The sequence below is a fragment of the Penicillium expansum genome (assembly GCF_000769745.1).
Source record: "Penicillium expansum strain MD-8 chromosome Unknown contig256, whole genome shotgun sequence".
NCBI classification, from domain to species: domain Eukaryota; kingdom Fungi; phylum Ascomycota; class Eurotiomycetes; order Eurotiales; family Aspergillaceae; genus Penicillium; species Penicillium expansum.
In genome coordinates, this window is record NW_015971252.1 from 26,469 (window position 1) to 53,657 (window position 27,189).

General features: G+C 46.9%; 11 protein-coding genes across 11 annotated transcripts; 5 read left to right on the plus strand and 6 right to left on the minus strand.

The window, feature by feature from the left end:
• Nucleotides 1–2,129: 2,129 nt before the first annotated feature.
• Nucleotides 2,130–4,910, minus strand: PEX2_074120 (Rab GTPase-binding exocyst subunit SEC15; the record flags this gene model as incomplete). The annotated part of the gene is made up of 9 exons (XM_016744682.1): nt 2,130–2,208; nt 2,268–2,518; nt 2,573–3,022; nt 3,076–3,211; nt 3,275–3,384; nt 3,436–3,537; nt 3,595–3,726; nt 3,814–4,806; nt 4,863–4,910. 9 exons carry the CDS (start codon nt 4,908–4,910, stop codon nt 2,130–2,132), a joined length of 2,301 nt encoding a protein of 766 aa, XP_016600455.1.
• A 1,078-nt stretch (nt 4,911–5,988) lies between these two features.
• On the plus strand, nt 5,989–8,904 carry PEX2_074130 (putative meiosis protein MEI2; the record flags this gene model as incomplete). The annotated part of the gene is made up of 14 exons (XM_016744683.1): nt 5,989–6,122; nt 6,187–6,871; nt 6,925–7,365; nt 7,449–7,685; nt 7,741–7,776; nt 7,844–7,910; nt 7,965–7,983; nt 8,041–8,071; nt 8,158–8,175; nt 8,228–8,256; nt 8,317–8,360; nt 8,414–8,493; nt 8,546–8,648; nt 8,699–8,904. 14 exons carry the CDS (start codon nt 5,989–5,991, stop codon nt 8,902–8,904), a joined length of 2,130 nt encoding a protein of 709 aa, XP_016600456.1.
• An 828-nt stretch (nt 8,905–9,732) lies between these two features.
• PEX2_074140 (uncharacterized protein) lies at nt 9,733–10,332 on the plus strand (the record flags this gene model as incomplete). Its single annotated transcript, XM_016744684.1, has 2 exons — nt 9,733–9,917; nt 9,978–10,332. 2 exons carry the CDS (start codon nt 9,733–9,735, stop codon nt 10,330–10,332), a joined length of 540 nt encoding a protein of 179 aa, XP_016600457.1.
• Nucleotides 10,333–10,444: 112 nt separating this feature from the next.
• Nucleotides 10,445–13,397, minus strand: las21 (mannose-ethanolamine phosphotransferase LAS21; the record flags this gene model as incomplete). The annotated part of the gene is made up of 7 exons (XM_016744685.1): nt 10,445–11,004; nt 11,069–12,064; nt 12,127–12,497; nt 12,551–12,678; nt 12,745–13,033; nt 13,097–13,141; nt 13,201–13,397. The coding sequence occupies 7 exons, from the start codon at nt 13,395–13,397 to the stop codon at nt 10,445–10,447; spliced, it is 2,586 nt and encodes an 861-aa protein (XP_016600458.1).
• A 571-nt stretch (nt 13,398–13,968) lies between these two features.
• PEX2_074160 (DUF2423 domain-containing protein) lies at nt 13,969–14,461 on the minus strand (the record flags this gene model as incomplete). The annotated part of the gene is made up of 3 exons (XM_016744686.1): nt 13,969–14,102; nt 14,183–14,218; nt 14,278–14,461. 3 exons carry the CDS (start codon nt 14,459–14,461, stop codon nt 13,969–13,971), a joined length of 354 nt encoding a protein of 117 aa, XP_016600459.1.
• A 380-nt stretch (nt 14,462–14,841) lies between these two features.
• On the plus strand, nt 14,842–16,776 carry PEX2_074170 (Zinc finger, RING/FYVE/PHD-type; the record flags this gene model as incomplete). Its single annotated transcript, XM_016744687.1, has 6 exons — nt 14,842–14,983; nt 15,055–15,417; nt 15,473–15,798; nt 15,865–15,970; nt 16,028–16,253; nt 16,308–16,776. The coding sequence occupies 6 exons, from the start codon at nt 14,842–14,844 to the stop codon at nt 16,774–16,776; spliced, it is 1,632 nt and encodes a 543-aa protein (XP_016600460.1).
• Nucleotides 16,777–17,324: 548 nt separating this feature from the next.
• On the plus strand, nt 17,325–18,027 carry PEX2_074180 (trafficking protein particle complex subunit; the record flags this gene model as incomplete). The annotated part of the gene is made up of 4 exons (XM_016744688.1): nt 17,325–17,452; nt 17,536–17,653; nt 17,749–17,838; nt 17,896–18,027. The coding sequence occupies 4 exons, from the start codon at nt 17,325–17,327 to the stop codon at nt 18,025–18,027; spliced, it is 468 nt and encodes a 155-aa protein (XP_016600461.1).
• A 467-nt stretch (nt 18,028–18,494) lies between these two features.
• Nucleotides 18,495–19,864, minus strand: PEX2_074190 (malate dehydrogenase; the record flags this gene model as incomplete). Its single annotated transcript, XM_016744689.1, has 8 exons — nt 18,495–18,635; nt 18,691–18,835; nt 18,887–18,971; nt 19,020–19,397; nt 19,456–19,543; nt 19,594–19,704; nt 19,772–19,803; nt 19,852–19,864. 8 exons carry the CDS (start codon nt 19,862–19,864, stop codon nt 18,495–18,497), a joined length of 993 nt encoding a protein of 330 aa, XP_016600462.1.
• Nucleotides 19,865–20,619: 755 nt separating this feature from the next.
• On the minus strand, nt 20,620–21,435 carry PEX2_074200 (uncharacterized protein; the record flags this gene model as incomplete). Its single annotated transcript, XM_016744690.1, has 4 exons — nt 20,620–20,791; nt 20,885–21,006; nt 21,209–21,303; nt 21,393–21,435. The coding sequence occupies 4 exons, from the start codon at nt 21,433–21,435 to the stop codon at nt 20,620–20,622; spliced, it is 432 nt and encodes a 143-aa protein (XP_016600463.1).
• Nucleotides 21,436–21,915: 480 nt separating this feature from the next.
• Nucleotides 21,916–22,367, plus strand: PEX2_074210 (DUF2015 domain-containing protein; the record flags this gene model as incomplete). Its single annotated transcript, XM_016744691.1, has 2 exons — nt 21,916–21,970; nt 22,048–22,367. The coding sequence occupies 2 exons, from the start codon at nt 21,916–21,918 to the stop codon at nt 22,365–22,367; spliced, it is 375 nt and encodes a 124-aa protein (XP_016600464.1).
• A 508-nt stretch (nt 22,368–22,875) lies between these two features.
• Nucleotides 22,876–24,074, minus strand: PEX2_074220 (U2 snRNP complex subunit HSH49; the record flags this gene model as incomplete). Its single annotated transcript, XM_016744692.1, has 3 exons — nt 22,876–23,556; nt 23,714–24,005; nt 24,055–24,074. The coding sequence occupies 3 exons, from the start codon at nt 24,072–24,074 to the stop codon at nt 22,876–22,878; spliced, it is 993 nt and encodes a 330-aa protein (XP_016600465.1).
• Nucleotides 24,075–27,189: the final 3,115 nt, after the last annotated feature.

Genomic DNA, 27,189 nt, shown 5'->3' on the forward strand with positions numbered 1-27,189 from the left:
CAGAGGTATTCAACTAAATATTCCTAGGTTATATATATTTATTATATATACCTTCTACTATTTCAAATTAGACCTGACTATATGCAAGAGAAACCTATATTACCATCTTAAATATAACCCCCCTAATTAGTTATATCATATTCATATCTTGTATATTCCGTAGGTATTATATACATCGAGCTCGGAGAGGGGGCCCCGGAGAACGTCAGACAGCTGAACATCTCTAGCTTGGCACCCAACGCGCCTTGAGAACACAACAAGCTTCACGTAGTCATTGACTGTGATACTCATCCGATTATTGTTTTTATATTGAGTCCATTCCTTCTTTGTTCTTATATCCTCCACCCCGCCTCACCATCTCACACCCGGTCGCGTCGCACCCTCTCGGTCCCTCCAGTGCACCTCCCCGACACACCCCAGAGCCCCATAAAGCTCAACCTCAAAGGCAGCATGGAACAATCTCCTCAAGGCTCTGCGCAGCAGGGCAGACAACAGCCGCAGCCGATTTATGATGTTAGAAATGGAGGACATTATGGTAAGTGCCAACTTTATCATTGCGCCGAAGCTACGCGCCCAAACTACGCACCGAGGTCCGTTAAAGGGCTACTCTGCTGGCTTGGTTGCTACCTTTTGGCTAACTTGATTGATTTGAATGGAGACTGACAGGAGCCACTATGTATAGGTGCTAGCGCAGCGGTATGTCCATCGCGATGAGCCGCGCGGGCCTTACCTTCACTCTATGATGATCGCGCGAATTGTCTTGAGTAGCAACTAATCAAAGTTGGGTTAAAATATAGCTCTCAGCGCAAGGCTATGCGCCAGTTGCCGAGTTGTACACTGGTACCTGGGCCAACGTAAGCTCCTGAGATAGCCAGTCACATATCGAGCTTTGATACTTACCAGAACCAGGTAAACCAAGGCCTTCAAGGAACCGCGCGTGATATCCTGACGACCTACTGGCAGCATGTCATTAATCACCTGGAATCAGACAACCACGACTACAAGATCCACCAGTTGCCATTGGCCCGTATCAAAAAGGTGATGAAGGCGGACCCGGAGGTCAAGATGATATCCGCAGAAGCACCCATCTTGTTTGCTAAGGGCTGTGATATTTTCATTACCGAGCTGACTATGCGTGCCTGGATTCATGCCGAGGACAACAAACGTCGTACCCTCCAGCGATCCGATATTGCCGCCGCTCTGTCCAAATCGGACATGTTTGACTTCCTCATTGATATAGTTCCCCGCGAGGAGGCAACTTCTCATGCCAAGCGGTCGAGTCAGGCTGCCGGTACCGCCCCAGGACCTTCTGCAGCCCCCGGTCAACTGCCCCCTGCCCCGCATGGAGTCCAACCACACCAGCACATGGGTCCTGCCGATTACGCCTCCCTTGGCCAACACGGTATGCCTCAGGACCAGGAGTACCGCCCACAACCTGCCATGTACCCCGGAGCCGTTCAATCAGACCCAACTGCGGCATATGGTCAACCTCAATCCCAAATGTTCGAGGGGATGTATGCCTACCCACATCTCCCTCCCCAGCAGGTACGTATTTGTCATATGTCTCATCTTCAGCAGACAAGCTAATTTTGATCCACAAGTGAATGTAATGTGTCATCGGCACATGGTCCAGTCCGTCATTTCAATTTAGTTCATGCGCGTTTCAAGGCGAATTTTGGTCCGTTTTCTTTTTGTTTCTTACTGTTCTTATTTGATACTTTTATTATTTTAGTTTCTCACACAAGGCAAAGACAATGCTCTAGAAGTGGTGATTAAGCGACTCCTGGTATTTCTGATCTTTCGGGTTCTTCCATGTGCGGAATGAGTGCAGGTTTTGATTCTGGTTAGAAAGAGGAAAGAAACCACATATGGCGTTCTGAAGGTTGTGTGTGGTTCACTATGTTGATACTGGTATCCATGTATGTTCCCATTTCTCGTACAGCTCTTGCAGTAAGCCGAGGTTACAATCTCAGAGACAAGAGATATTCTTACACAGTCCGAAGTCGTTGTATATGGCCTTTTTACTAGCTCTGGATATGGCAGGTATGTTTCTAGCAGTGTTTCTGTACTTAGGCTTCTAACAGGTCCCAAGGGTACTTCATTGTTGTAGTGAAACATTGTATTATAATTTATCCAGTCTTCTTGAATCGTGATGAAAGAGTTGCAAACTTATCCGTTTTGGTGGGAGCTTGAATACTACGTGTAAGCCTATTCGTGACGAGTTAGCAGGTAGTTCACGGTAATGAGATGTAGATTTCGAACTGTACTTTTCGAGCAGAATGGGCCCTTGCATGGCATCGACACGTCCATATTTCTTGTTCCTCGTGGAAATGTCGTAAAACTCGTCTGCACTGTCTGCTTGCATCAACTGCACGGTTTGCTGTAACTCGTCAAGATTCTCGCGAAGAATTGGGACATTTAAGCTGTCCACAAATTCGGCGAGATATTCAACATCTTTTGCTAATGCTGCCACTCCGTTGGGATTGATTTTCTTCACATCTGGGGACAATGGTTGCGCCTGTATGGTCAGTCAGTCTCTGTTTCAACGGATTGGGGTCCTTAGGAAACTCACCAGAATCATGTTTGCAGCATGGCTAAGGGCATCAAAGTAGATGAGCTCTTTGATTTCCGTCGGCAGACCCAACAATGTGGAGTTCATGATGTTAGACAAGAATCGAGTCAAGGTTTGCATGTAATTGCTCGGCTCTGTGGGAGGTGTGGGGGACATCCACTCGTACTCTGCGGTCTCGATAAGGTCATCGATTTTGGAATTGACTACCTCGAAGATACGCTTCTCGGCTGCCTTCTTGTTGCTTTTGAACTTTTCAGTAGCCTTCAGCGCGATTGAGGTGCCGGTGGAGTTCTGTGATCGGGCAGCTGCCAGTAAGAGCTCCAGCTCGCGGCAAGCTAATTCGAAGTGTTCCAGGTTAATAAGAATTTGAACGATTTGGCCTAGATATTGCGAAGAAAGACGCTCCACTAAGGTGTCGCAGACCTTTTGTGAAAGGAGGTCATCCAGATCCTGCTAGGTTAGTTGTCAAGTCATGGGTCTTGAGTGTGTTGGTTCGAACTTACATTTTTCAGTGTCTCATCAATCACATTTGTATTTGTGAAACCATCATTTGCGAAGAAATAGAACTGGTTCAAGAAATTCCGAATATCAATACAACACAGCGGATACATTCGGGAAAATGGTAATATGCATGGGAACCTAAGCCAATGGTTAATTAGGTTTGAATACGGACCAATCGGCCTAGCCTGATTCACAACTTACACTTGTTCCTCACGAGGTTGTTCGGGGCTGTACCAGCTAACATTGAGGACCTTGTCATGCTCCTCTTGGGTCTGGATAGGCATGGGCATATAATCATCCGTTGATACAATCTGGCACTGTCAGCATTTAAGATGGCTTGATAGGGAGAAAATAGCCCTTACCTCCTGGAAATCATCACTGAATCTCTTCTTCAGAAGTTCGGCATATTTGCCAAAGAGTGTCAACAAAAAGTCATCAAAGACCCGCACGGGGAAGTTCCACGTCTGTCATATGGACATCAGCTTTTCGAGGCCAAGATAATAGAGATGGGGCCTACACACGTTCATCGTCTGCATGAATAGAGCAATCAAATTCTTGATGTTGAGAATGCTTTCAGCGTTGTCGACTTCATGCAGTGCTTTCGATATCAACACTACAGCCCCCTGGCACATCGAATCCCAGAGCTCGTCGATCTATTTAGAGGCATGGCATGGGTTAGATAATTCCTGGAGCGCTCCCCATTGAAAAGAGAACAAAGGGAAGGGAAGATGGTTCCTTACATCGACAGATGACCTGAGATCGGGGGCTCTTTTCATTGTGGCCCGTTCAACAATGGCAAATCCGGCCATCTCTTCCAAGAGATTGTGCAGGCTGGAACCATCTTCATCAACAAGGGTGATGGAAGATGGAAGCAAGAGTTCCTTTTGTCTTCGGCGGGTGGTCGCGTATTCAATTCGGAATTTATCCATATGTCCCAAAGATTGATGAATATGCAAGCACTCGAACAGCGGGGTGAAGTCAACTTGAAGATCTTCATTCTGGAGCAGGTCATATTCTTCGTCTTCATCAGACACCAATTCGATCGCGGAGTTTAAATTGAAGTGCTCTAAATAAGGAATTTTTTCTGCTCTTTGTTTTTGTCGGGTTTTCCGCTGGTCTGTGTGGAAGAGCGCAATTTCCCCGAGGTATTGAGACATTTCTCGGATGCGATAAAGCCAGGTGTTGAGATCTGACATCACTGCTTCCGCGATAGCTCTCTGTGTCGCTGGAACTGAGCGCTGTATCATGACTGCAATCTTGTATTGCGTCACCCCCTTGAGATGGACATTTTGCAATTCCTCCAGTGCTCGCAACGCGGCGTAGTGGTTCTTCTTTGCCAAGAGGTCATGGACTTGGTTGGCTAGACGCAGTACCTCCAAACAATCCTGAATGGCACGACTGGTCTCATCGATGTTCTGTCGGTGGCCACGCGACTCCACCAGTGCTTTCTTCTGCTCGGCTAGGCGTTCGGTACTTGTTTGAATAGATTGATTCAAGTCCAGAATCTCCGCTGTCAAGCTCACTGTCCCCTCTCGAATTCGAAGCAGTGAATTGACAGACGAGACAAACTCCTGGTGATTTGTGTTGCATATGCTTTCGATCTCGGACTCCTTGTCGCCCGCGAACCGGGACAGTGACTGCAGGAGTTGTGGAGTGCGGTTCCCAACACTGTAATCTCTGATTGAGGGAATGAGCTGATCCAGATAGTCTGTGTCAGAGGGGGAGATGATAATCTATGGACAAGTAGTCAGTTTTGTTTAGGTACTCCAACGTGTATAGGCTGGCTCACTTGGTTCAAGACATGTGGCTCATTGAGCATTGGAGCCATGGGTGGCATAATGGCTCAGCTTCATAGCCAGAGGGAAGCCCAACAGTTTCAACTCTTCCGACTTGTTAGGCTTGCAACCTTATTCAGGATAACGATCTCAAGCTTACCTAGGTATAGGTACTCGTTGACGTTCACAGGCGGTCAGATGTTCGATCTGCCATCCAAGTGCTTGACCGCTTTCAATAGGCTAATCCCACTTTGTGCTAGCGTCATCACTAGCGTAAACCTTGACCAATATCAAAGGTACAACATACAACACCTGCGCAAGACATTCTTCTTCCAATAGTGTTTCTAAGATCATCCCTCCTTTTCCTTTTCTACATAATGTCCGGGTTCATTGTTCATTGTTTAACATCTTTCTCTTATGGCTTCATCAATCTTTTCAGCAGCTGAGAGACCGTGAGAATAACATGTCTGATCACCACCTTTATTTATACAGTAAGACAGAGCAGTGATCACTCTGCTAACCAGCAACCTTGAAACCACTCATTGAGAAACATATGGATCTAATAAGAGTTATATACTCTATGATTGGTCTGTAATCGTGAAGAAGCCCCTGCCATGACCCTTTTACTATGACACCATTGCTGACATAGGATCACAGCGAGCCATTCCATCGGGCTAAGCCGTATGAAGGCATGGTAGAGACACTACAAGATTGAATGCAGCTAGATAACTCTACTATCTGATACCTACCCCAGTGACCAGATGAATTCTCAGTCGCGCGGTCACTTGGTTGAGTGTTTTACCCTGTTGGGCTCGTTGAGCTATGGTTGGGGTCTTAATGACTCGACGGGTCGTTTGCACAATCGCATCGTTTTATTGGACAAGTTGAAATATTTCTACAAGTATGAGTCGGCCTTGAAATATAAAAGCCTTGATTTATTCTTTCGCCAACGATTTCTTTCTTTTATTTTCCTCCGCGTGATTTCTCCAATCTGTCGCTACAATAGTAGCACCAAGCAACATTGCGATATCGCGCCCCTCGCTGAATAGGTCATTCAACTTCCTAATTTGTATGTGGACTTGTCTTTTAATACGACCTCCGGCTCTCTCGGCTTACCTTCTCATTACTTCAGAATTGAACATGGAGGGGTTTTCTCCAACTCGAGGATCGCCGTCGGAGCAGCTTACTGCATTCAACCCAATGGGGTATGACGCTTTTTCCAACCGAGCAAACCCTGCCCCGTTCCCTGGAATGGAGACAATTCGTCCGACTGGGTAGTTATTTGTCGTCTTTTTATACATTAAAGATCAAAAGCCCTAATACGTTAATGCATTACAGTGACCCGTTTGCCTGGTCCAATGAGACAGGGTCCACGCGCGTTCTCTCATCTCAAACCACCACTGCAACCTCTGGTTCTTGCTATGCCTATCCAGTGCCGTCGACCCTTGACCAGGCGAACACTCAGTACCAGAGCTCGTCTGTTTCGCCTCAGCTGACTCGCACAATTAACGCAGCTCACTATGCAATCGGTCAATCCCAGTTCCCTTCGGCTTCTACCCAGGTATCTCCTAGCGCTGGTCCTGGTGGAATGCGATACTCGCCTTCCCATGCCCAGGCATCCCGGTCGCTTCCTCAAATGCAATACTCGCCTCATTTTTCGACTCATGCTCAGGCACATCTAGGAGCATCTCAGTGCCCGCTCTCTCCTGTTCAGACTGCTATTGCCAACGCTCGGTACTCACCATCGCATGAAGAAATCAGTTATGAATACACCCCGACCCCGGATTTCATATCTAGTTTGTTCGCAGCCACTCGCGATCCTGCAGTTGGAAACATCACCACCTCCAACAATGCGCTGGTCCATGCTTCCCCCGAAACCCAAGCTGGTCGAACTGGTACAACCGACTTATCTTCACGATCGCTTTCCGGTGGAACTCATGATGTTACCGAGAAGCATCGAAGCTTTATCGTGCACAATGTCTCCCTCGACACCACTCACCGATCTATTGTTATGATGTTCCCCGTAAGTTGCAATACCGACCTGGTCATGGGAGATATTCAAGCTGACATTATAAGATTGATGAATATCCTTCCCTCGAGGATGTTTGCCTCAAGAAACTCGAGGCTGAGGGCATGTTCTCATTTTCTTTCGGCGACCTTCGAGAGGCCATCCACGCCATGAAAAAAATCCGCCTCACTCGCCCTACATGGCGCGTCTTCCCGGCTAGTTGCGAAGAAATTACCAATTTCAAGGGAACCAGCAGATCCAAGGGAGTCGCCTCGTCTAGCTCTGTTCCTCGGGATGGCACATTCTTGCTTTCTGTGTACACCATCCCAAGCCAGTGGCTCATGGAACCTATGGACGACGTTGTTCAACATGTCGTCGCTTCCCTTGGCACCCTGCGTTCTTGCAAGCTTATCCAGAATGGAACGAACATGAGTCACTACCAAGTTGAATATTTCAACAAGCGTCATGCGACCTATGCTTTTTCTTGTCTTGCTGGGTTTAGGCTTGAAGTATCCTTTTTTCTTTCCCTCTCCCCCCTTTTTTTAATATTTTTTTGTGTTTGACGGTAGAATGCTAATAATTTTTGGTGCAGAGTCTTCATTTCAATGTCTTTATTGATGCGCAAGAAGAAATGCCTGTTTTGCCTCATCTTCGAACCACCAGCTTTGGCTCCCCTCAGAGCCCAGTGACGCCCTACCACCTCGTGTCCAAGGAGAACGAGACCGAGGAGAAGGTCGACGTTTCCCCAGCTTCTGAAGAGGGTCAGACGAGTGCAGAACATGCTATTAACCTTGACCGAATCAGGCAAGGACTAGACGTTCGCAGCACTGTAAGTTTTCTTCCAACTGCTGCAACACCAATATCTCACATATTGTCTGTTACAGGTCATGATCCGCAACATTCCCAACAAAATAACATCGGTATGATTATCTCCATCTTTTTTCTCATGAAAATCTTCAATGCTGATTCCATCTGATCATTTAATAGGACCAGTTGAAATCCATTCTTGACGAATCCAGCTATGGGAAGTATGACTTCCTTTACCTGCGCATGGGTAAGTGCTTCTCAATTTATTCGCTCATTCGGACTACGCTAATTCGATCTCTAGATTTTACCCATCGTTGCAAGTAAGTTTTGATTGTTCATTGTTGGTTTTCAATGTTACTTATCCTTTGTCTTTCTAGCGTTGGTTATGCGTTTATGAACTTTGGTGATGTGAGTGTTTGCTGGATCTACTTTCGTCCCATGTCCCTTTCCTTCCATGCCCCTTTCGTCCAATATTTTACTAACATAGTCTACAGGCAATTGACATTGTGAATGTGAGTTATACCATGGGTCAGTGTGTGACATTTACTTACCAGTTTCGCTTAGCTCGTACACGCTCGACAGGGCAAGACTTGGTATGTTCCTCCCCATCTCCCGCAGAAAAGTGCACGTTCGCTGACTCGAGACAATTACAGGCCCGACTGCATCTCCGAGAAGAGGGCCGAGGTTTCTTATGCCAGTTTGTGTCCCATCTGTAGTTAAAGGGAATGTCTTCTAACAAGTTTCAAATAGCACTCCAAGGAAAGGAAGCTCTCGTAAATAAGTTTCGCAACAGTAACGTTATGACCCGTCCTCACGAAGAGCGACCTCGAGTGAGTTTAATCCTTTTTGTCATATTCCGGTGCTGGTATTGACTGAATCCAGCTTTTCCATATCGATGGCCCACGCGCGGGCACCGAAGCGGCTTTCCCTGGTCCCAATGATGCCAGTAAGCTCCGTCGTTCAGTTGCCAGCACTACTCAGCAAGGTAATATATCGTGCCCTTTGGCCTGTGGACATGATCTGACCCTTTCACAGGCCTCTTTGCACCTCGGAACCGAGCTCCCACTACGCCTCGCGCCAACCGTACGCGGCCCCAGTCTCAGTCCTTCAGCCAGACTCCGCGAGGTCGACCATCAATTCGCACTCCCCGGCATTCCGGCGGACGATCGGTCCAGCATGTCCCTGGCGAATTTTCTTCGATGCAGGCAGAGGACCGTCAATTCCTCTCGCAGAGAAATTAATCTTCATCGCGTTCTCTCCTTGCCATCAATCGAATGTTTTTCCACACATATGGACTGGTCTTTCGAAGAAAAAAAGAAAGAAAGAATTATCTGACAATCCATCTTTGTCTGTCGAACACAAACGCGCTTAGGATCCTTCTCGTCGAGCGCTAGGGGGGAAATTGAATATCATCACGAATCATTTTCGAGATATTCAGCCCCTCCCACCCCAAGATCAGTGTTCCCCAGGCCGATGGGGAAAAAAAAAGATGAAAAATCAAAAATCAACAGCTCAACAGCTCAATGCATCTCAACAGAAAGATACTCGATACGTACAGAATGAACGCCACACTGTGAAAAGGCTCTTGCACAGTATGCTTGACCTTTTTCTGTATCACAACAAAATGACTCATTCACAGGCATCCATGCAGCGACTACCACTACGGAAGGTAGAGTTCCTCGGAATAGCTGGCACAATCCTTGCTACTCTGCTATGAGTTTCGCTTTTGTATCGCACATTTCGAAGAAACCGATTCAATATTTTTATTCGGGAATTGTGCCATTAATTGCTTCTGCTTTTTTCTGCTTTTTTCTGCTTTTTTCCTGCTTTTTCCTGCGTTTTCTGCTATTTTTATTGCTTTTTTTTCGAAAATTAGGAAAATCCAAAAACATTGGGGATGGAGTCCAATGAAATGAATTTTTTTTTTGTTTTTTTTTTTGTTTTTTTAGTAATAAAGAGTGCTATGTAGATAGAGTATATAACCTTGACTGTGTAGGCAATAAAAAGTAAAAAAGTACGTCGGGAAAACCCACTTTTCAACTTTTCCAACATCTCACAACATAAACAATATGGACAATATAGAGGATATCCTGGCAGTCCACTCAATGCTGCATCTGATCTTTCATCGCAATAAGAATCAGCATCGTCGAACTAAATGGTGGAAATGGCTATCCATCTTGAAACGCGCCACCTTGGACCTCGCCCGATCGGGGGTAAAATCCCACCTGGTCACTATAATCCCAAGATGTTACATGTATGAAAAGGAAAAAGAAAAGAAAATTACCTGGAACATTCAGGCTAACTGTTCTATTAGCGCCTTTTCAACTGTCGTTGCCGATAACCAGTTCTCTACCCTTGGAATCGTGCTGTTGGCTGCGTTGGCGCGATTAAATAAAATCACCGGAATCAGTCAGCTGAAGATGCAACCTGTGACAAGCAAGTCCAAGATTATTCCTGTCGCAAAAGAAGATATTGGGGAGCGTATTCTTCGGATTGACAATGCGCCACTCACTCCGGTCAAGGTTTCCCAGTCTGATTCCAAGATCTCCAAGGCCTCCAAAGCGAAGCCCACGGAAAAGTTTACAGAGGATGGTGTTTCAAAGAGTACATCGAAAAAGAAGAAGAAGAAGAAGAACGCTATCGATGATCTATTTAGCGGTTTATTTTGAACCTCATACCCCTTTTATGTACGGTGCTTTCTTTTCTTTTCGTTTCTTTCTTTTTTCTTTAAATGGAATCCAAGGGATGTCCAGGCATGTATTTCTAAGCTAAAATATTGTTTTATGAATAATGACATCGAGACCGAGATCGAGAGAAAATAACCTCGCCCAGTAAATTGACAGCAACATGATTGGCAGTAGCCCACGCCATACTGTAGAGGTATTTAGGGGAGAAAACGGTCCAGATGAAAAGATGCGTTCGGAGGGCTGTACAGGCGGCCATGACAGAAACCAAGGACATGGCAACATGAAAGGTCAACAGTGCCGAGGGGTTTTGTTCTGCAGGATTCCTCGGCCGGAGACGATGGCTCTGTGAAGCCCACCAGATAGGTCCTGCCCAGTTGCTCGCGAAGGTGAGAACCCCCACTAGCACCACACTGTAACTGTCAACACCGTTATACCCACTGGCAAGGTCCACAGAGGAGATCGCATTGGAACCGCCAAATGCGAAGAATGTCATATATTGGAAGATCAAGGTTGTGATGGTCACTTCGATCCCTGTGAGGTTCATGGAAGAGAGAATGCCTGCCTGGATTCGGAAAATCAGAAACAAGGGGACGTTGGTGGCACGGGACTGCGTCATTAAGAATATGTGCAGAGCTTCATGAATTGTATCGTGTGCTAAAGAATTATGGTCAGTAATCACTCCAAGCTCAGACCCAATCTGGGGCATGTGTGGACTTACCTCGGGAAACCCTTGACCGATTTCCAACAAATAGCGTTAGCAAGACAACGCTAGCAAGTCCATAAAACACAAGCCTGGCATGTAAAACCAATGACAGACTGTAGGGCCATTCCTTCGTGATTTGGGAGATGAACGTCCCATCGAGGAGTTCGGGGGATTCTGAAGTCACAAAGTGCAATTTGAATGTAAAGGCCAACACGGCAGGGGCCAAGGCACCAAGCTTCAATATTCCAGTGATTGGTATATTCTTGAGAAGATGACGACCAGCATCCACGTAGGTTAGGATAAGAAGACCCCAGAAGATCTCTGGATGGCGTGCAAAGAAGGTGCGAGCAATATCAGGCTCGGCCGCGAATTTCTGTCCCGTTTGGTTCCACCGTCGCAATAGTCGCTGGGTGATTGCAAGCACAAGAATCATGCATTTGTCAGACCAATATACTAATGACCCAAAGCGTTTGCGTAAGATCGGTTTTGCAGATGATTGAGATTGCGATTTGATATGCAGGTAGACAACCCACCCCGAGCAGATCCAATACCAGAACTGTTGCTCTTCTTCCACATAGCTACTCGCAAACATCATCATCCCACAGGTGATGATCATGAGCATCAAAAACATCCCGGACGATCCGTGACGCGCGCATTCCTTGTATGTGGCTGGAAGTACAAGCATGCCTGCAACTCCCGTGATTAACAGGCCCAAAGTGAGTCTGGAGACATTGTAGTTACTAGCAGTACGGCTCATGACCTCCTGTGCAATTCTTAAGAACTGCAACAAAGCGGGGCCGGCCGTAGAGTAAGAATCATCTGCGGCGTCCCTGCCAGAGAGAAGTTGCTGGACTCGGGCCCAAGCACATCGAGCTCCCTCAATACCCGATAGAACCCCTGAAGGACAGGATTCAGTACTATGGGGGCCAAATGTAAATCCAGGGAATGTAGTTGTCAACGTGTTTAGCAGTTGCTCGGCATTTTGATATAAGATTCGAACTTTATGAGAACCTATTTCCGAGTCAGTTCCTTGTTATCTTTCACCTGGCCGCGGTTAGAAGAAGAGCGCATACCATGATCCCACATCTCTAAAAAGTCTGGGATGAATACACCAAGACTGTTTAAAGGAATTGGAATACCAAGAAGCCCCGCCAAGGTTGGAGCAATATCCGCTTGCTCAACCGTCTGGTAGTATTGCATATCGCCTGACGGTTCCATAGGGCTTTCTCTTCGGCCACCCAAGCGTTCAAACTTGGGTGACATGAAAAGCAATGCGGGGGACGTTTCTCCAGCAGAGGACCCGCCGTGGTTTCCAGCCTCATTCATGCCATGATCTCCGCACAACACGAAAAGTGTAGATTGAAGATGGTCTTGTTGCTGCATTGCGGTATAGATTTCAGTCACCACAGAGTCCATCTCATGCTGTTTCGGTATCATGAAGGGACTAGGATTAGCGGTTAGAGAGTAGCTAATAAGGAGATAGGGAGCTGCAGTTACCTTTTCGGGCCAGCCTTATGTCCTATGTGATCCAGACCTAGGTAATGCATGATCAGAGCAGACCAGTCATCCTGGGCAAGCTCGTGAGGAACGTGTCGAGTCACATTATGATCTACTTCTGTGAAGTCCTGCGACAAGAATCTCAGTTTCAATACTAATACTGCGGATACACAAACATCTAAAGTACAACTGACCGAAACGAAGAAGCTTGTAGTTCCATCAGCTCGGTCAAACATCCCCGGGAAGAGCTTGAGCCAGGTGTCGTCCCCGTACATCACAAGCCGTCCTCCTGTGGCCTTTAATTGCGCCAACCAGGTGTCCTGGTATGCCAGTGTTGATGTGGTATCTGATTCTGCGATGTTGAGAATAACATCTAGAAAAGACGGAACCGAACCAGTTGTGATGGCTTTCAATCGAGGCATTGTAACAGTCGGAGCGCTCGCATAGGCAGTGAATGGCAATGCAGCACCAGACCGGATCAAGCTAGTATCAAATCAGTCACTGATTTCGAACAATCAAAGGTTGGATTTTGAAAGTGACACTTACCTTTGTGTAAACAAGAAACCGGAGTCGTTTGAATATACAAAGTCGCTATGTGAACACCTCGTTAGTTATCGGTATAGCTCGGAGGTGTATTATTCAAATCATACCTCCTTAGTGCATCGACCACCATGAAGATAACTTTATCAAAGACCGCAGGTGCTGGGACATTCTCGCCTGTTTCATCAAAAGTCGCTAATCCAGGGATCAACGGTTTATAAGGGAAGAATCCGGAAGAGAAGGTCAGTATGCCCACGGGCACTAGCAAATTGGCAATGACCGTCGCCCAGCTGCGAAAGCCCGCCATTTTGCAAATTGACTTGGCGTTAGCTCTCTGGCAGGACAATTTTATGTAAAGAACCTCAAATCAACTGCACATGTCGAACTGTCTGGAGGATCCCAAGCGGAGGCAGAATCGTGTTGATGATCGACGCGCATCACCACACCGCCTTGTTGAGTACCCTTGATGTTGTAGTTATATTGTACTATTATACGGAGGAGTATACATCTATACATTTACTTCACAATTTAACCCCTCCATTCAATATAGAGATTTAAAGTGCTGGATGAAGGTATCAATTAGCTTCTTGATCTTAACTAGGGTTGCTTGTCAGTGATTTGAAATTATAGCAACCTATATCAAACTCCCCCGGCCACACTAGGGTTGTTTTTTTCTTCTTTTTCTTTTCCACCGATCAAAATCCAAGTAATATCTCAAGCCTTTAATGAAAGGTATGGTATATCAGGCGCAGACTATGAAACATATGTACGTGAATCGCAGGTGTAATTGTGGACTCCCAAACGCCTTTTTTTTTTCTTCTCCGCCACACCATCTCGTCAAATAATCCATTCATTGCCCCTCACTCGGCGCACACGCCTCACTTCCTCTTGGGTCCCTTCTTGGTTGTAGATAGACGCTTTTGGAAGACAATCGAGTTGCGAGGCTTCTGGTTGCGCTTTTGCACACGTGCCTGCTTCTTCTTAGAGCTCTTAATTGTGTCGATATCCATCTCTGTGTTGGGAATGTAAGCGTTCTGTAGTTTAAGACCCAAAAAAATGTGCGATCTAAAACTTAAATTGCCATAGACTAACCTTCACTGTCACCAGTACGGGCCTTGGCTGCTTCGGCTAATAGAGCATATGAGGTGAGTCGGTGTCCTTGAAAAATGAGGGTAGTATATACATACCAGCCTCGTCCTCAGCTAGGTCCATCTTTGATTTCACAGGGACTTCAGGTCGTGGCTGTGATGCAAGCTCCTGTAGTTTGGCAGCAAGTCTCTCAGTTCTGGCATCGACCAGTGGGCCAAAGACCTTCTTGCGCAGGTTGGCTCTGTTGCGCTTGGAAACGCTGGCTCGGACACTTTTCGCCATTGTATGAGGATAAGAGGGAAGGGAAACAAGGGCAAATAAGTTATCAAGACTTGAGATTAGAGGATGAAATGATGTCTGGGGTGGGAAATAAAATGGGTTACTGATAACACAATCAACTTTTTTTTCCCACGATAGCGCTCGTCTTATGTCATCCGGAGAGCGCACTTCCCAAGTTTCACCTCCGAAGCCTTGTCGACCTTGACCTCACCCTTTTGTGACTGGGGTTAGTGACCTTTCCCTCATATTTCACTCCAGTCAAGAGATGTATCGATGCAGAGCCCTTACAATTGGCCTGGCTGAATCGGACCCTTGTCTTTCGAGGAACCCTGAATCAAGTCCACCTTGATTGCTTTCGCACTCCTCTTATCTGTAAAGCAGTCATGTCGACCTTGTCGTCAGAGGTTGCAACACTGACAGCCTTCATCAAACCCCTCACAAATCCACAACTGAAGGATTTGTTGAGGTATGAGGGTCTCCAGGTATCTGGGTTGAAGGCAACCCTACAGTTCCGCATTATTCAACGTTCGTTAATTCTCACTCTTGCTATGACTTGTTTGTTCTATCCTGTGCATGCTTTCCAATCTTTGTTTCAGCCATTCTTGCAGAAATCCGTACATTGACCATCAAAATAGGAATCCAATCTCTCGCGGAATCTGACCCTGTCAGTTTCGATGCTCTGGCCAGGCGCATCCGCGCTACTGCTTTCCCCAACACTGTGCCATATCAATCACCCACCAGACCACAATACCAGCCATCGCCTGTCTCTCAATCTCCAGCACAGGCTCGATCTGCACCGCTCGGGGTTTCCATGTCACCTCACCCATACTCCACCGGTCCGAGTGCTCCTCTCATGAAACCTCCTGCGGCTGCTCATAAATCTCCAGGTCCTTTGATTTTCAAGGAAAGCCCATTTTACACAATTCTGGAGCCTTTGACTGCAGTCGTGGAATGTAAAGGTATGATGCTATGTATTTTGAAGCTTATTGAACATTCATGTCTAATTATCTCCAGTTCGCGAACAAACACGGGATAGTGTTGAACTGAAGGTCATGCTATCTCAGCAAGTTGCCTATAGGCTACAGACGGACTCTAATCTTCGAGTAATGGTTTATTGCGCCGCTGATTCCGGCCTCACACAATACACCAAGTCGGACATCGCATTTCCACATCAGGTGGAGCTCAAAGTGAACCTCGATGAAGTCAAAGCCAATCTCAGAGGTCTGAAAAATAGACCGGGAACTACGCAACCTGCAGATGTAACCAACTGGATTCGCAAAAAGCCCAATTACCCAAACAATATCGTCATGACTTACGCATTGACACAAAAGGTTGAGCTCGTTCCATTCCATTTCTTCTTGGGTAGAGCATCTGTTAGGCCGATTGACTAACCCATTCTTGCACAGAAATTCTTTGCGCTTGCCAACCTCGTGAAGCAGCATCCGACTGATGATCTTGTCTCGCAGTTGAAGACACGAAAACTCATCTCGAAGGAGCAAGTCTTACGCGAAAGTAAGAACACCTCATGTTCCCTTCCTTTGTTTAGAATATACTAATTTAGACCCCCAGTGCAAAATCGCGCAAATGACTCGGACATTGTCGCGACGTCGAGTGTTATGTCACTCAAATGCCCTCTATCTACCCTACGCATTCAGGTGCCTTGTCGCTCTATCGTTTGCGCACACAACCAATGCTTTGATGCATCTTCATTCCTTGAATTGCAGAAACAAGCTCCAACTTGGACATGCCCTGTGTGTTCCAAATCGACTAGCTTTGAGTCTTTGCAAGTTGACCAGTAAGTCCACATCCCCTTGGGCATATTTATCTATTTTCCTGACTGATTGCATAGGTACGTTGATGACATCCTTCAATCAACGTCGCCAGACATCGATCAAGTCACCGTTGAACCTGACGGTGTATGGTCAAGTCCCACTGATTCCGACGCAACAAAATTGGGAGGGATGACTCCTGCATCAGATGACGATGACGACGACTTGATCGAGATCAGCGAACCAGGAATGCCCGTTGTGAAACAGGAACCGGGGCCCCCAAATGTCGCCTTGGAGCGAACACCTGCGCAGTCGCAGTCACAATCACGTGAGGCATCAACCCCATCCTCTGCGATGCGCATGTCCAGCAAAAAGCGACCTATTGCCCAGGTCATCGACCTAACTGAAAGCGGCGATGAAGATGAAGAGTCTCATATTCCACCTCCTAAAAGGCTAGCTCCAAGTCTGCCATCCCGAGCTTTTTCTCATCAGGATTACCATGTCCCGCCTGCCAGCAGCCCTCTGAATGGCGGGTCATACCCACCATGAATTTAGATATTTATTCTAGCCAAGCTTTGTGAAGCTGATGACCTAAACAAAGACTTTGGTCATTTCTCTTTCTGATGCATATTTCCATGGAGTTTCTGGCGGTGGGGGGGAGTCTTCCAAGGTATCACAAGTGGCTATGTATCTAGGAGGGCTTGTATTTTCTAGTTTGGGCTAGTCAATTAGCCTGGAAATATATTGACTATTCCTCTTATTTTAAATAACACACAATGTATAGAATGTACGTTGTGCTTGTATGTTGTATAGATCAGGCCAATATCAGGTGGATTCCGGTGTGGGGAGTTTAACCTACGACTCCCTCCCCCCCAACTTCCCCCAACTTCCCCCGACTCCCCCATTTTCCAGTCCTTCCCACCAATACTCCCTCATTCCGTAAATTGACCGGATCTGTCGTTCATTCAGCCTCTGGATTTGCTCACTTTGGCCTCTCCATAATGTCATTCGATTCAACTTCCCAGTTAAATACCGATCCAAATGCTCGCGTCTTCAGCTCCTCATGCTTCGACTTCCTACTCATAGAATTGGTGCCAATGGCCGAGCGTATGGCGAAGGAACTCGTGACCGAGGGAAAGGAAATTGAAGACGAAGAGGTTAGAGAGACAACCTTCTTTCGTCTAGAGTCTCTGGGTTATCGTGTTGGGCAAGGCCTTGCGGAGCGGTAAGCATGAAGACCTCCTTTTGCAGCTCCTTTGCTTTTCTTGTGCAGTCCGACGGCGTGCTAACCTGTGTCAATATCTATAGCTTTGCCCGAGACCGTCCTCGATTTACCGATAATCTCGATGTGATCAAGTTTCTTTGCAAGGATCTGTGGACGGTCCTATTCAAGAAACAGGTGGATAATTTGAAAACGAACCATCGGGTATGTGCAATACGGAGTGGAATGGTGGTCGAGTAGATGCGACACAATTATACTTGCACAGGGATGTCCATGAAACTAATGCCGATATTGAATAGGGAGTCTATGTTTTGACCGATAGCACGTTCCGGCCGTTTGGTAGGATGAGCATGGCGGTGCGGAGTGAAGCAATATCCATGGCGCAGGCAGTAAGCTTATCCCCTTTTCCCTAAATCAATGATACCTCGGCTTATAGATTGGCCTAGTACCTCTGGTTTCCTTGTGGTATCATCCGGGGCGCGTTAGCGAATTTGGGGATCAATACCACCGTGCAGGCCGAGACCTCCGATCTACCAGGTGCAACTTTCCAGATCAAAACTCTCCAGCCTCGGCCTTGAACGTGAAAATGGTTGCGCCTGGGCCTGGGCTAGCCTTTGACTCAACCAAATCTACGCCTACTCTATGACTTATGACGGTTCCATCCAAGGCGTTGTGGTTCCTTCAGCTTACTACAAGGATCATTTGATCATTCCCCAAAGTCTCTTGGCTACATGAGACAAGATACCGAAAACGCGCAAATACGAATGGTGAAACCTGTACTTCTTTCCATTTCAGGTTGGTTACTATATTTGTGTGCCAAACCTACCCATCTGGTTTCTGACCGTACACTACTCGTGTCTGCTCATTGTTCATAAACTCGTGGTCTCGCATTTAAAGCCTATCTTTCCGAGAGAAGATTGATTAGCAACGCTCTGCCATTTTCCGGTGTCATCGCAGTCGTGGAGAAACCAGCGAGAAATCTACCGACACAAAAAGACCCAACCGATATATACGGAGGACAGGGGACAACGGACGGGGGGGGGTCTTACTTTGGTGCAGAGTTCTTGGCGAACTCAACGCCCTTCTCGATGTTGCCTTGAAGTCCCTTGATGCAAGCCTCAAGAAGCTTCTTCTCCTGCTCGGTCACACCGTCAAGAATGTTGATGGCCTTCTCAGCACCGTTGGGCTGGATCGAATATGTCAGTTAGTTATCTTAAGCACACTGGAAATTGAAGACTTACACCGAGTTCCACGGGAGTGGAGAAGAAGTCAAGACCGGTGGCCTTGGCAATCTCATCACCGCCAGCAACACCGGGCAGGTAGACGAAAGTAGGCTCAACAATGCCCTTTTCGCCCTTGGAAGCCTTGAGGACAGCCTCGGCGAATCTAGTATATGTCAGTCACTGTGGTAGCTCCGGGTTAGCGGGTGAAACAGACCTGAAACCAGCAAAGGCCATAGACAGAGTAGCGGAACCTGCGCCGTCCTTGGCCTTGACGACCTCGTCACCTCCAAATTGGACACCTGTGAAATGTCAGCAAATGCCTCCCACGAAAAGGACTGTTCACGTACGGTTTACAAGAGCATCGTAACGGTCAGCAGGGATCTGGAAGCTGGGGGAAACCTTGCTAAACAGAGGAACAATGGTCTCGCCAGAGTGACCACCAATAACGGGAACGGTGGCATCAGCGGCGTTCTTCACGCCGGAGAACTCCTGGGTGAAGGTTTCGGCACGAACAACGTCCAGGGTGGTCACACCGAACAGACGCTTGGGATCAAAGACGCCGGCAGCCTTGAGGACCTCGGCGGCGATGGGGACGGTGGAGTTCACAGGGTTGGAGATAACGAGAATGAAAGCCTTGGGGGCAAACTCGGCGATGCTCTCGACGAGGCCCTTCACAATTCCGGCATTAACCTTGAAAAGATCGTCACGGGTCATACCGGGCTTGCCTAGATGTCACCATAGACGTTAGCAAATTACCACATCCAAAATTGCGGGTCGACTAACGGGGAATTCCGGCGGGGATGACAACAACGTCGGCACCGGTCAGAGCGAGCTTCAATCCATCATCCTTGGGGAGGTAACCAGTGATTTTCTGGTCCGTTTGTTAGCGGGCTTATTTGCGATGCTTTGGAGTACACGTACAGCGACAGAAGAGATGTGAGAGAGATCTGCAGCCACACCGGGGGTGTTGACAACATCATAGAGGGCAAGGTCATCAACCAAAGGGGATGCCTTGAGCAAGAGGGAAAGAGGCTAAAGGATCAATTAGCTGAGGCTCATAAGAGACCTTATAACGAGGAGTGGGGGGTGGGGGACATACCTGGCCAATGCCACCAGCAGCTCCGAGAACAACTAATAACAAATCAGCAAATGATAGACAAAACAACGAGAATAACATACCAGCCTTGACCATGATGAATTATTATGTGTGTATGTGTAGAGAGGGAGAAAAAGGGGAGAAATATGGGGGAGAAGAGAAGCTTAGAGAGGGGACCGGCCGATTTATAAGAGGGGCAAGTGCTGAGAGGGGCAACCCCGGAATACCTAGGTACCTAGTGTGTTTACTCTCATATCGGATTCATGTGAAGTGACGATGTTGACATTTATTCATTTTTATTTACCTTGATTCACCTTGATTTGGGCTATATTTTACTACCATATTCACTATCTACTACTAATATTGTATCTTTTTAATAGAATCCTTCCCATATTACACTCTCTCATCTCTCTATAATACTCTTCATCAAAGACCAGATAAAAAGCTCCTTGACCTTTCTCCAGACTTTTCGGCAATTCTCGTCCCTTAACATGGATTGTTCCATACTTCCCCGGGCTATCGGGTTGTCATATCGGGAAAAGGCGGACTATATTCTCATATACAACCGGATATTGTGGCTCGGGCCGACCAGTCGGTTGTGAATCAATTTTACTATACCTTGGGCTGAGTTCTTTTCCGTTCCGGTTAGCAGTAGGAATTGTTCTTGTTTTTTGCTTTAGAAGGTCTCGAACAGGACACTAGGTTTTTGTTTTCCTCTGCCCTCGGAGCAAGACTGCTAGATTACATGGTTTCCAAGTCCAGCATGGCGTTTTACATACGCCTATCAAGTCTCCACCCTCCAAATCCCTGATCCTTCATGATCCACAATTCAGCCTCATCTCGAGACAAATTTACTCGGACTCCTCAGCCTTGCGGGCCTTGGAACCACGGAGCTTCTGGGCAGGAGCATCCTTCTTGGGGAGCTGCGAGCGGCGAACGGCGCTCACACGGGCGACGGCCTCCTCACGGAGATCAGCACGGTAGCTGTTCTTAGCGGTCTTGTCGGCAACACCCTTGTAGATCCTGGAAAGTAGATAATGGTCAGCACTGGGTCGTGAACGCAACATATGCAACATGTCTTGAAAAGAAAAGAATGAGCAGTCGGGTTTCGCTTACTTGCGGGTGGAGGTGCTGGGACCGTAAGTCACAGTGACCAAGTTCTGACCGGGTTGCTGGGGGTTGCTGGGCTTCTTGGTGGTCACGGCGACACCGTTCTCAGTAGCCTGGACACCGACAGCCTAAAGGTAGAATGATTTTAGCGCCGTATCATATTGAAAAAGTAACAAAGTAAAACACAAAAAAAAGTAGGACGTCAGCAGTGTAGGGCATAATTACCTTGTTGTTGGCATAACCGGCATACTATAAAGCGCCAAAAGAGACCGTCGTTAGCCATGCATTCCCGGAGGATCATCCATTCCGTCTAATTCCCGAGGCCCGTACCTTGTAGGAGTGCTTGTTCAGCAGGTTCAGGGGGTCCCGGGAGAACTGGAAGCCACCGCCGGAGTTGCGGTTAACCAGGAAGGAGTTCTGGTTGCCTATTCCAAAGATTGATGAGCTAGAGTTCGGTTTCCAAAAGCTTTGACGTAAAAATTCGAAAGGGAAAAACGCGGAGGATCGGACGTACGGGTGATCTGCCAGACCAGATCGTTGGAGATGTTTGAGGCCATTGTGATGAGAGGGGATGTTGAGTTGGAGAATTGAAAGATCAAAATCGCTATCAAAACCGTCTACACGTCGATCAAATTGTGTGTGTCTCGAATGCCAAGACCTCAGATTGGACGGGGTCTCGCTAAGGCGGCTACTTTAGGAATAGTCTTGTTGCCTTGTTGCCTTGATGCCTGTGTGCCTGAATTACATCATGTGTAGTTGCCTGTTAAGTAAGGCAGAACTAACAGCTTCCGGCGATCTCCAGGCTGCCAATTAATATGAACGCGATGCTGACGTTGCCCTCCAAAACTCTCCTGTATAACCGCTCTAATCTTCCTATGCCTTCTTCATCAACGGCTTATTGCCTGATGGGACACGTCATCTCTTAGTTCTTCTTTGGTGATAAACTCTCTCAAGGGCGCCAACTTCTCCTTACACTGCAAAGCTCTATACTACGTTGCTACTACACGCCGGAATCTTCACCGGTATCACTCATCATCATGACCTACATTCTCTTTTATTTCCTACTCTTTTCAGTTATTATCGTCGGGACAGGTAGGTCAAATGTCTTTCCAACTCCAAAGGAAACAAAGCAATCATTCATGACAGATTTTGTTCTAATTGCACTATAGCGTTATACCTCACTCGGTCACGATGGATCCCATTAGTCCAGGTGCCTGATTATCTCTATCACCGCCTTCCCTCAAGTTTTACCGCCGATCTCGAGGCCGGCCTGAGCTCATCACAATTCGACATTACTGCCAATCTTGCAGACGGGGATTTAAGGGCTGGCTTGGATCAACGAGCAAAGACCGAAGTGATCAAAATCATGAAGAGTCGAAAGGTCAATTTTGATGAAGCACGGCGTATATACACGGAGCAACGGTTTGCAAAGAATAACATCGGACCTGACGGCCGGCCAAGGGATCCCAAATTCGTCTCTTTTTCGTGATTAGCCTACAGCCATGTCACCAGCCCTAACGTGTTTCCTTGGCCATTGTCAGAGCGGATCTTGCTAGCAAAATACGTACAATTAGAGGTCATAGCTTTTCCCCAGTAGTATCTCATTTGTGCTATCAGAGCGCTTGTGGTACTCGGATTTACTATTTTGGCCGGTGAATTTCTTGTCTGTGAATGATCCTTGGCAATTGAAACCTATTAAGTTGACGTGCTATCAAAAATACAAGTCTGTCTGTTTTGTCCGTGTCTAATAGACCCGTAATATTACATTTGACCATTCAGCACTGCCAACAGCCAGTCAACGCCAAGTCACGGTTTGATCCAACCCCATAAACATGTTCAAGGTAGCCAAGCAAGATGAGAACATCAAACACATAGACCAGCGCTTTCGTCCTTGAGTCATCAAATCATGTCAAAAAAAAAACTCCGCACCTCCCATAGTAACAAAAGCGTAGCTTTTGGGGGGGAGATAGGCTTTCAAGACTGAAAGCCACTAAGAATCACCGATTACCTCCGTATCCGGGTTGTTGGAATCCCGGTGGCAATGAAGGGGCCCCAGCTGGAGGTCCAAATCCAGGCGGCCCAAACCCAGGGGGGGCTGCACCCTGTGGGACGAAGGGCGGCTGGCCTGCACCATTGAATCCAGGTGGTAAAAAGGACTGTGGGCCACCATAACCAGCTTGAGAAGGCGGAGGTCGGGCTGGAAGTCCGGGAGGTGGGGTATTGAGTGAAGGGACGGGAGGTGGAACATGTCGGTTTGGAGGGGGAACGGTTTGGTAGGGCATTGGAGGGGGCGCACTCTGGTAGGGCATAACTGGTGGCATGCTCCGGTTCATGCCTAGATCAGGTGTTTGTGATGGGGCTGTGCTCAAGGGTCGAGAGCTGTCGCTGTTCGACATAACAGGCGTTGCTGATACACCCGGGCCAGCGCCAGGGAACTGCGGAGGTTGCTGGGTCGGTGGCTGTACATTATGCTTACGAGCCTGAGCTGCCAACATTCGCTCCGCTTCATCGCCATGTCTTTCGCCTTTTCCATCCTTCTTGTACGCATACTGTACCGAAACCTGTTTGTTCATCAGGTATTGGCCATTCATGTTGGAAATGGCCGCGTCCGAGGATTCGAAATCGGCAAAAGAAACAAATCCATATCCCTTAGAGAGATTGTTGTCATCACGGGCAATCTGTAATGATAGTAATAAAGAAGCTGTTAACAATGTGCATCTTACTTGTATTTTGGGAGAGGGGGGGGGGGGGGGGTCNCGGATTGACAAGATTGCCAAACCGGCTGAATGTATCAAAGAGAACTTGCTCAGCAACCATAGGATCAAGATTACCCACAAACAGCTCTGCGCCAATTTCCACAGTCTTTTGTTTATCGGCTGATGCCTTGTTAACACGAATGGGCTTGCCATGAAGACGGATTCCATTCATGATCTTTGATGCATATTCGGCATCTTCCTCGCTAATGAACTCGACAAATCCATACCCCTGGTGCAACTGCGTGACCCGGTCTTTGGGCAGATGGACATTGACGATGCGCCCAGCCTGCAGCATCAATTCCCATACTAGGCTGTCTGAGACCCTTTCATCGAGGTTTCCGATGTACACGGTTGCCTCTTTATCTTGCTCCCTATGTTAGGTTAGCATCAGAGTCGTGTGGTGAGGAAAGAGGGTCTTACCAATGCCTTGCGTTGGACATGGCGCGGGTGAATTAATTGGAGAGAGGGGAGGAAAATAGCTCCCCGTAAAGGAAGAGGACTCAAAGATCTGAGTAAAATCAATAGGCTGTGAAATTTCCAGTGGTAAGACTTTAGACCAACAAATTAGAGACTAATTTGAGGGTAAGTGGAGAGGTAGTGAGGTGTGAAAGTGTTGAAGTGAAGGAGAGCCGGAGAGCTGAGGGAAGACCAGTGACCTTTCCCGAAAACTTTTGATTCCGCAAATCCTCCCTGTTTCCACTTCATCTGTCAACCACATCTCCCACTTGTTCACTTGAACCGAGTTTAAACCCAATTTCGATATATTCTTCTTGATCTTCTTGGTCTTCTTGAAACCCTCCACAACTTCACTTTCATAAATTCACAATGGTTCAATTCTCCGAGGAGACCAAGGTTAGTCGCAACCCCGATCCTCCTCGAGACTAGGTTTCTAATTCTCTCTTTTTAATCTATTTAGGAGCGCGTCTCAAAGGTCATTGATATTTCTCGGGTTGCGATTCACTAGTGAGACTCATAGCACCCTTCAAATCATCCTCCGAGCTGACCGACGATAATCATCTAGCGGATACTTGCCTCTGATCGTCTATCTGGGTATGTATATACATACTCCTTCGGCGTTTTCAACACAATAAGTTAACACAAAAAAAAAACAGGCTACACCTACAGCGAGCCCAAGCCGACCTTGTTCAGGTACGCTCCAAACTCCTTAGGTTCCAGCTGTCATGACTAATTTGGTACCTAGATTGTTCTCGCCTCTTGCGTAAACTACAACATACGGGTTGACTGGAGAACCGATACGGGAATATGTGGATGGGGTGGATATGGCCCAGTATCTTTTTGAGTGGCCTTTCAATTATTCTCTCTGTGAGGGATGATGGGTTCGAATATCTGGGTCTCACTTTTTGAGGCTTGTGTAAGCTGGATGATTTTGTATTTTTAAGTCTTTGGCCGAATATATGTTCACTTTGGTACGGAAATGCTGTAACCCTATGATAATTTAAACACTGCGCTTTTGTATACATACATATATGTATTTAAGAAAGAGAATCAAGAGGTTATTGTGTGTTTTGCACACATGTTACTAATTGTTACTCTACCCCCGGGCTAGTATGTACGGAGTTACTCGGCGGTCACATGTTCTGACATTCTGGGAATATTCTCTATCTCATCTTCTCTCTTTATCTTCCTCTTCTCTGACATCATTCTCCATACACTCTCGCCCTCTATCTCTATTTCTGTCTCTGGGTGTTCCAATTTCCTATCTTCGTCTAAGGCAGGTTCATGACTAGTCAAGATGGCTTTTCGTCATCCTTTGTGGAGACCATAGCAGGATTCACAGCGGGAATTGTGTCAACTCTGTCGCTACATCCTCTCGACATGGTCAAAACGAGGCTACAAGGCAAGCTGAAATATTATCTTGACTCCCATTGGGGTATAGAGTAACTAACCCTGTTTTGATAAATGTAGTCGATCGATCATCTTCCCGATTTGGGGGTTCACTGCGAATCATTCGCAATATCTTCTATCATGAGGGTGGCTGTGTCGCTTTCTACCGGGGACTTACCCCCAATCTTATCGGAAATTCCACAAGTTGGGGATTGTACTTTTTATGCTACAGCAGCTTGAAAGATACTATTCGAGTCTATCGCGAAGAGAGGGAGGAGATTCTCACATCGTCTGATTATCTTCTCGCATCTGGCAGTGCAGGTATGCACATATTATGCCCAATATAGTATTGCTCCTCCGTTCCTCAATTAACCTCTCAATTCCCATAGGAGTTATTACATCGGTCCTCACCAATCCAATCTGGGTGATCAAAACTCGCATGTTGTCAACAGGCTCCCATGCTCCAGGAGCGTATTCTTCATTTGTATCTGGGGCAAAACAAATATACAAGGGGGAAGGAATACCGGGCTTCTACCGAGGTCTCATACCAGCCCTATTTGGCGTCAGTCACGGTGCCCTGCAGTTTATGGCATATGAGCAGTTGAAACTCTTCAGATTGCGGTCGATGAATAACATGGGCTCAATTGAGAGCAGTCATTTGGGCGCCGAACGGATGCTGGGTAATGTTGATCTTTTTGTCATCTCCGGTCTATCAAAAGTCTTTGCTGGTAGTGTGACGTATCCTTACCAAGTAATTAGGTCCCGGTTGCAAACTTATGAGGCCCATCTGATTTACCGTGGGGCCATTGATGTCTTTTCCCAGGTATGGGCCCAAGAAGGAATCGCAGGTTTCTACAAAGGTCTTGGTCCAAATCTGTTCCGGGTGCTTCCAAGCACGTGGGTGACATTCCTGGTATACGAGAATACCAAGGTCTACCTATCCCGGCTGGCGCAAAATCCATGGAATACTTCCTACTAATTCCGACCCATGCTTATTGTATCAATTCGATCTTACCAGAGACCACTTGCCTTGAATTGAGCTTTCAGCAATGTCTTGACTTTGTATATGCAGCGATTCACCTTATAACCTGTTGGGATGTATATGGAATGCACTACGTGATAGGGTCCTGGCTTAGTTGGATCTCCGCTGCTTCCACCCTACCCCCTAATTTCCCCTCTACAAGGATATAGATGAAACCGCCTATTTACTCTAGTGGTTAGTCCTCGTGATTTGCTTTTTTTTGGAGTTTGAAGCGGAACAGGGGAGCTACGTAGATCCTCCGACCCTAGGACCTGTGAGAGGGAGATTATCTAGAGGATCTATTATGAAATGTAGGGTGCTCTGGAAAACCTCTGTGTTGCGCAGAGAGAGAAAAACTATCTATAGATAATTTTGCTAAGCCCACCACTATCTACCAGGTGTTAGTGGGCCACGGCGGATAACAAATTCTTCAATTCAAAATGTATTAAACCACTATTTACAAATAACCACCATGACTATCTATGTGCCAATTTGCACCTATACTATCTCTTACCGCTATTAAAGCCTGATACTTAGTTTCGATTGAATCCCTTACTTATTGCTCTCTCTATATAGCCTGCAATTCCTTAGCTTGCTTAGCTTACTTCCACCTAGACTTCCGCACGACCCAGTTTGGGTCGAAGGTCTCAACCCAGAACCTGCCCAGTCTGGGTCTAGGTCGAAACCTT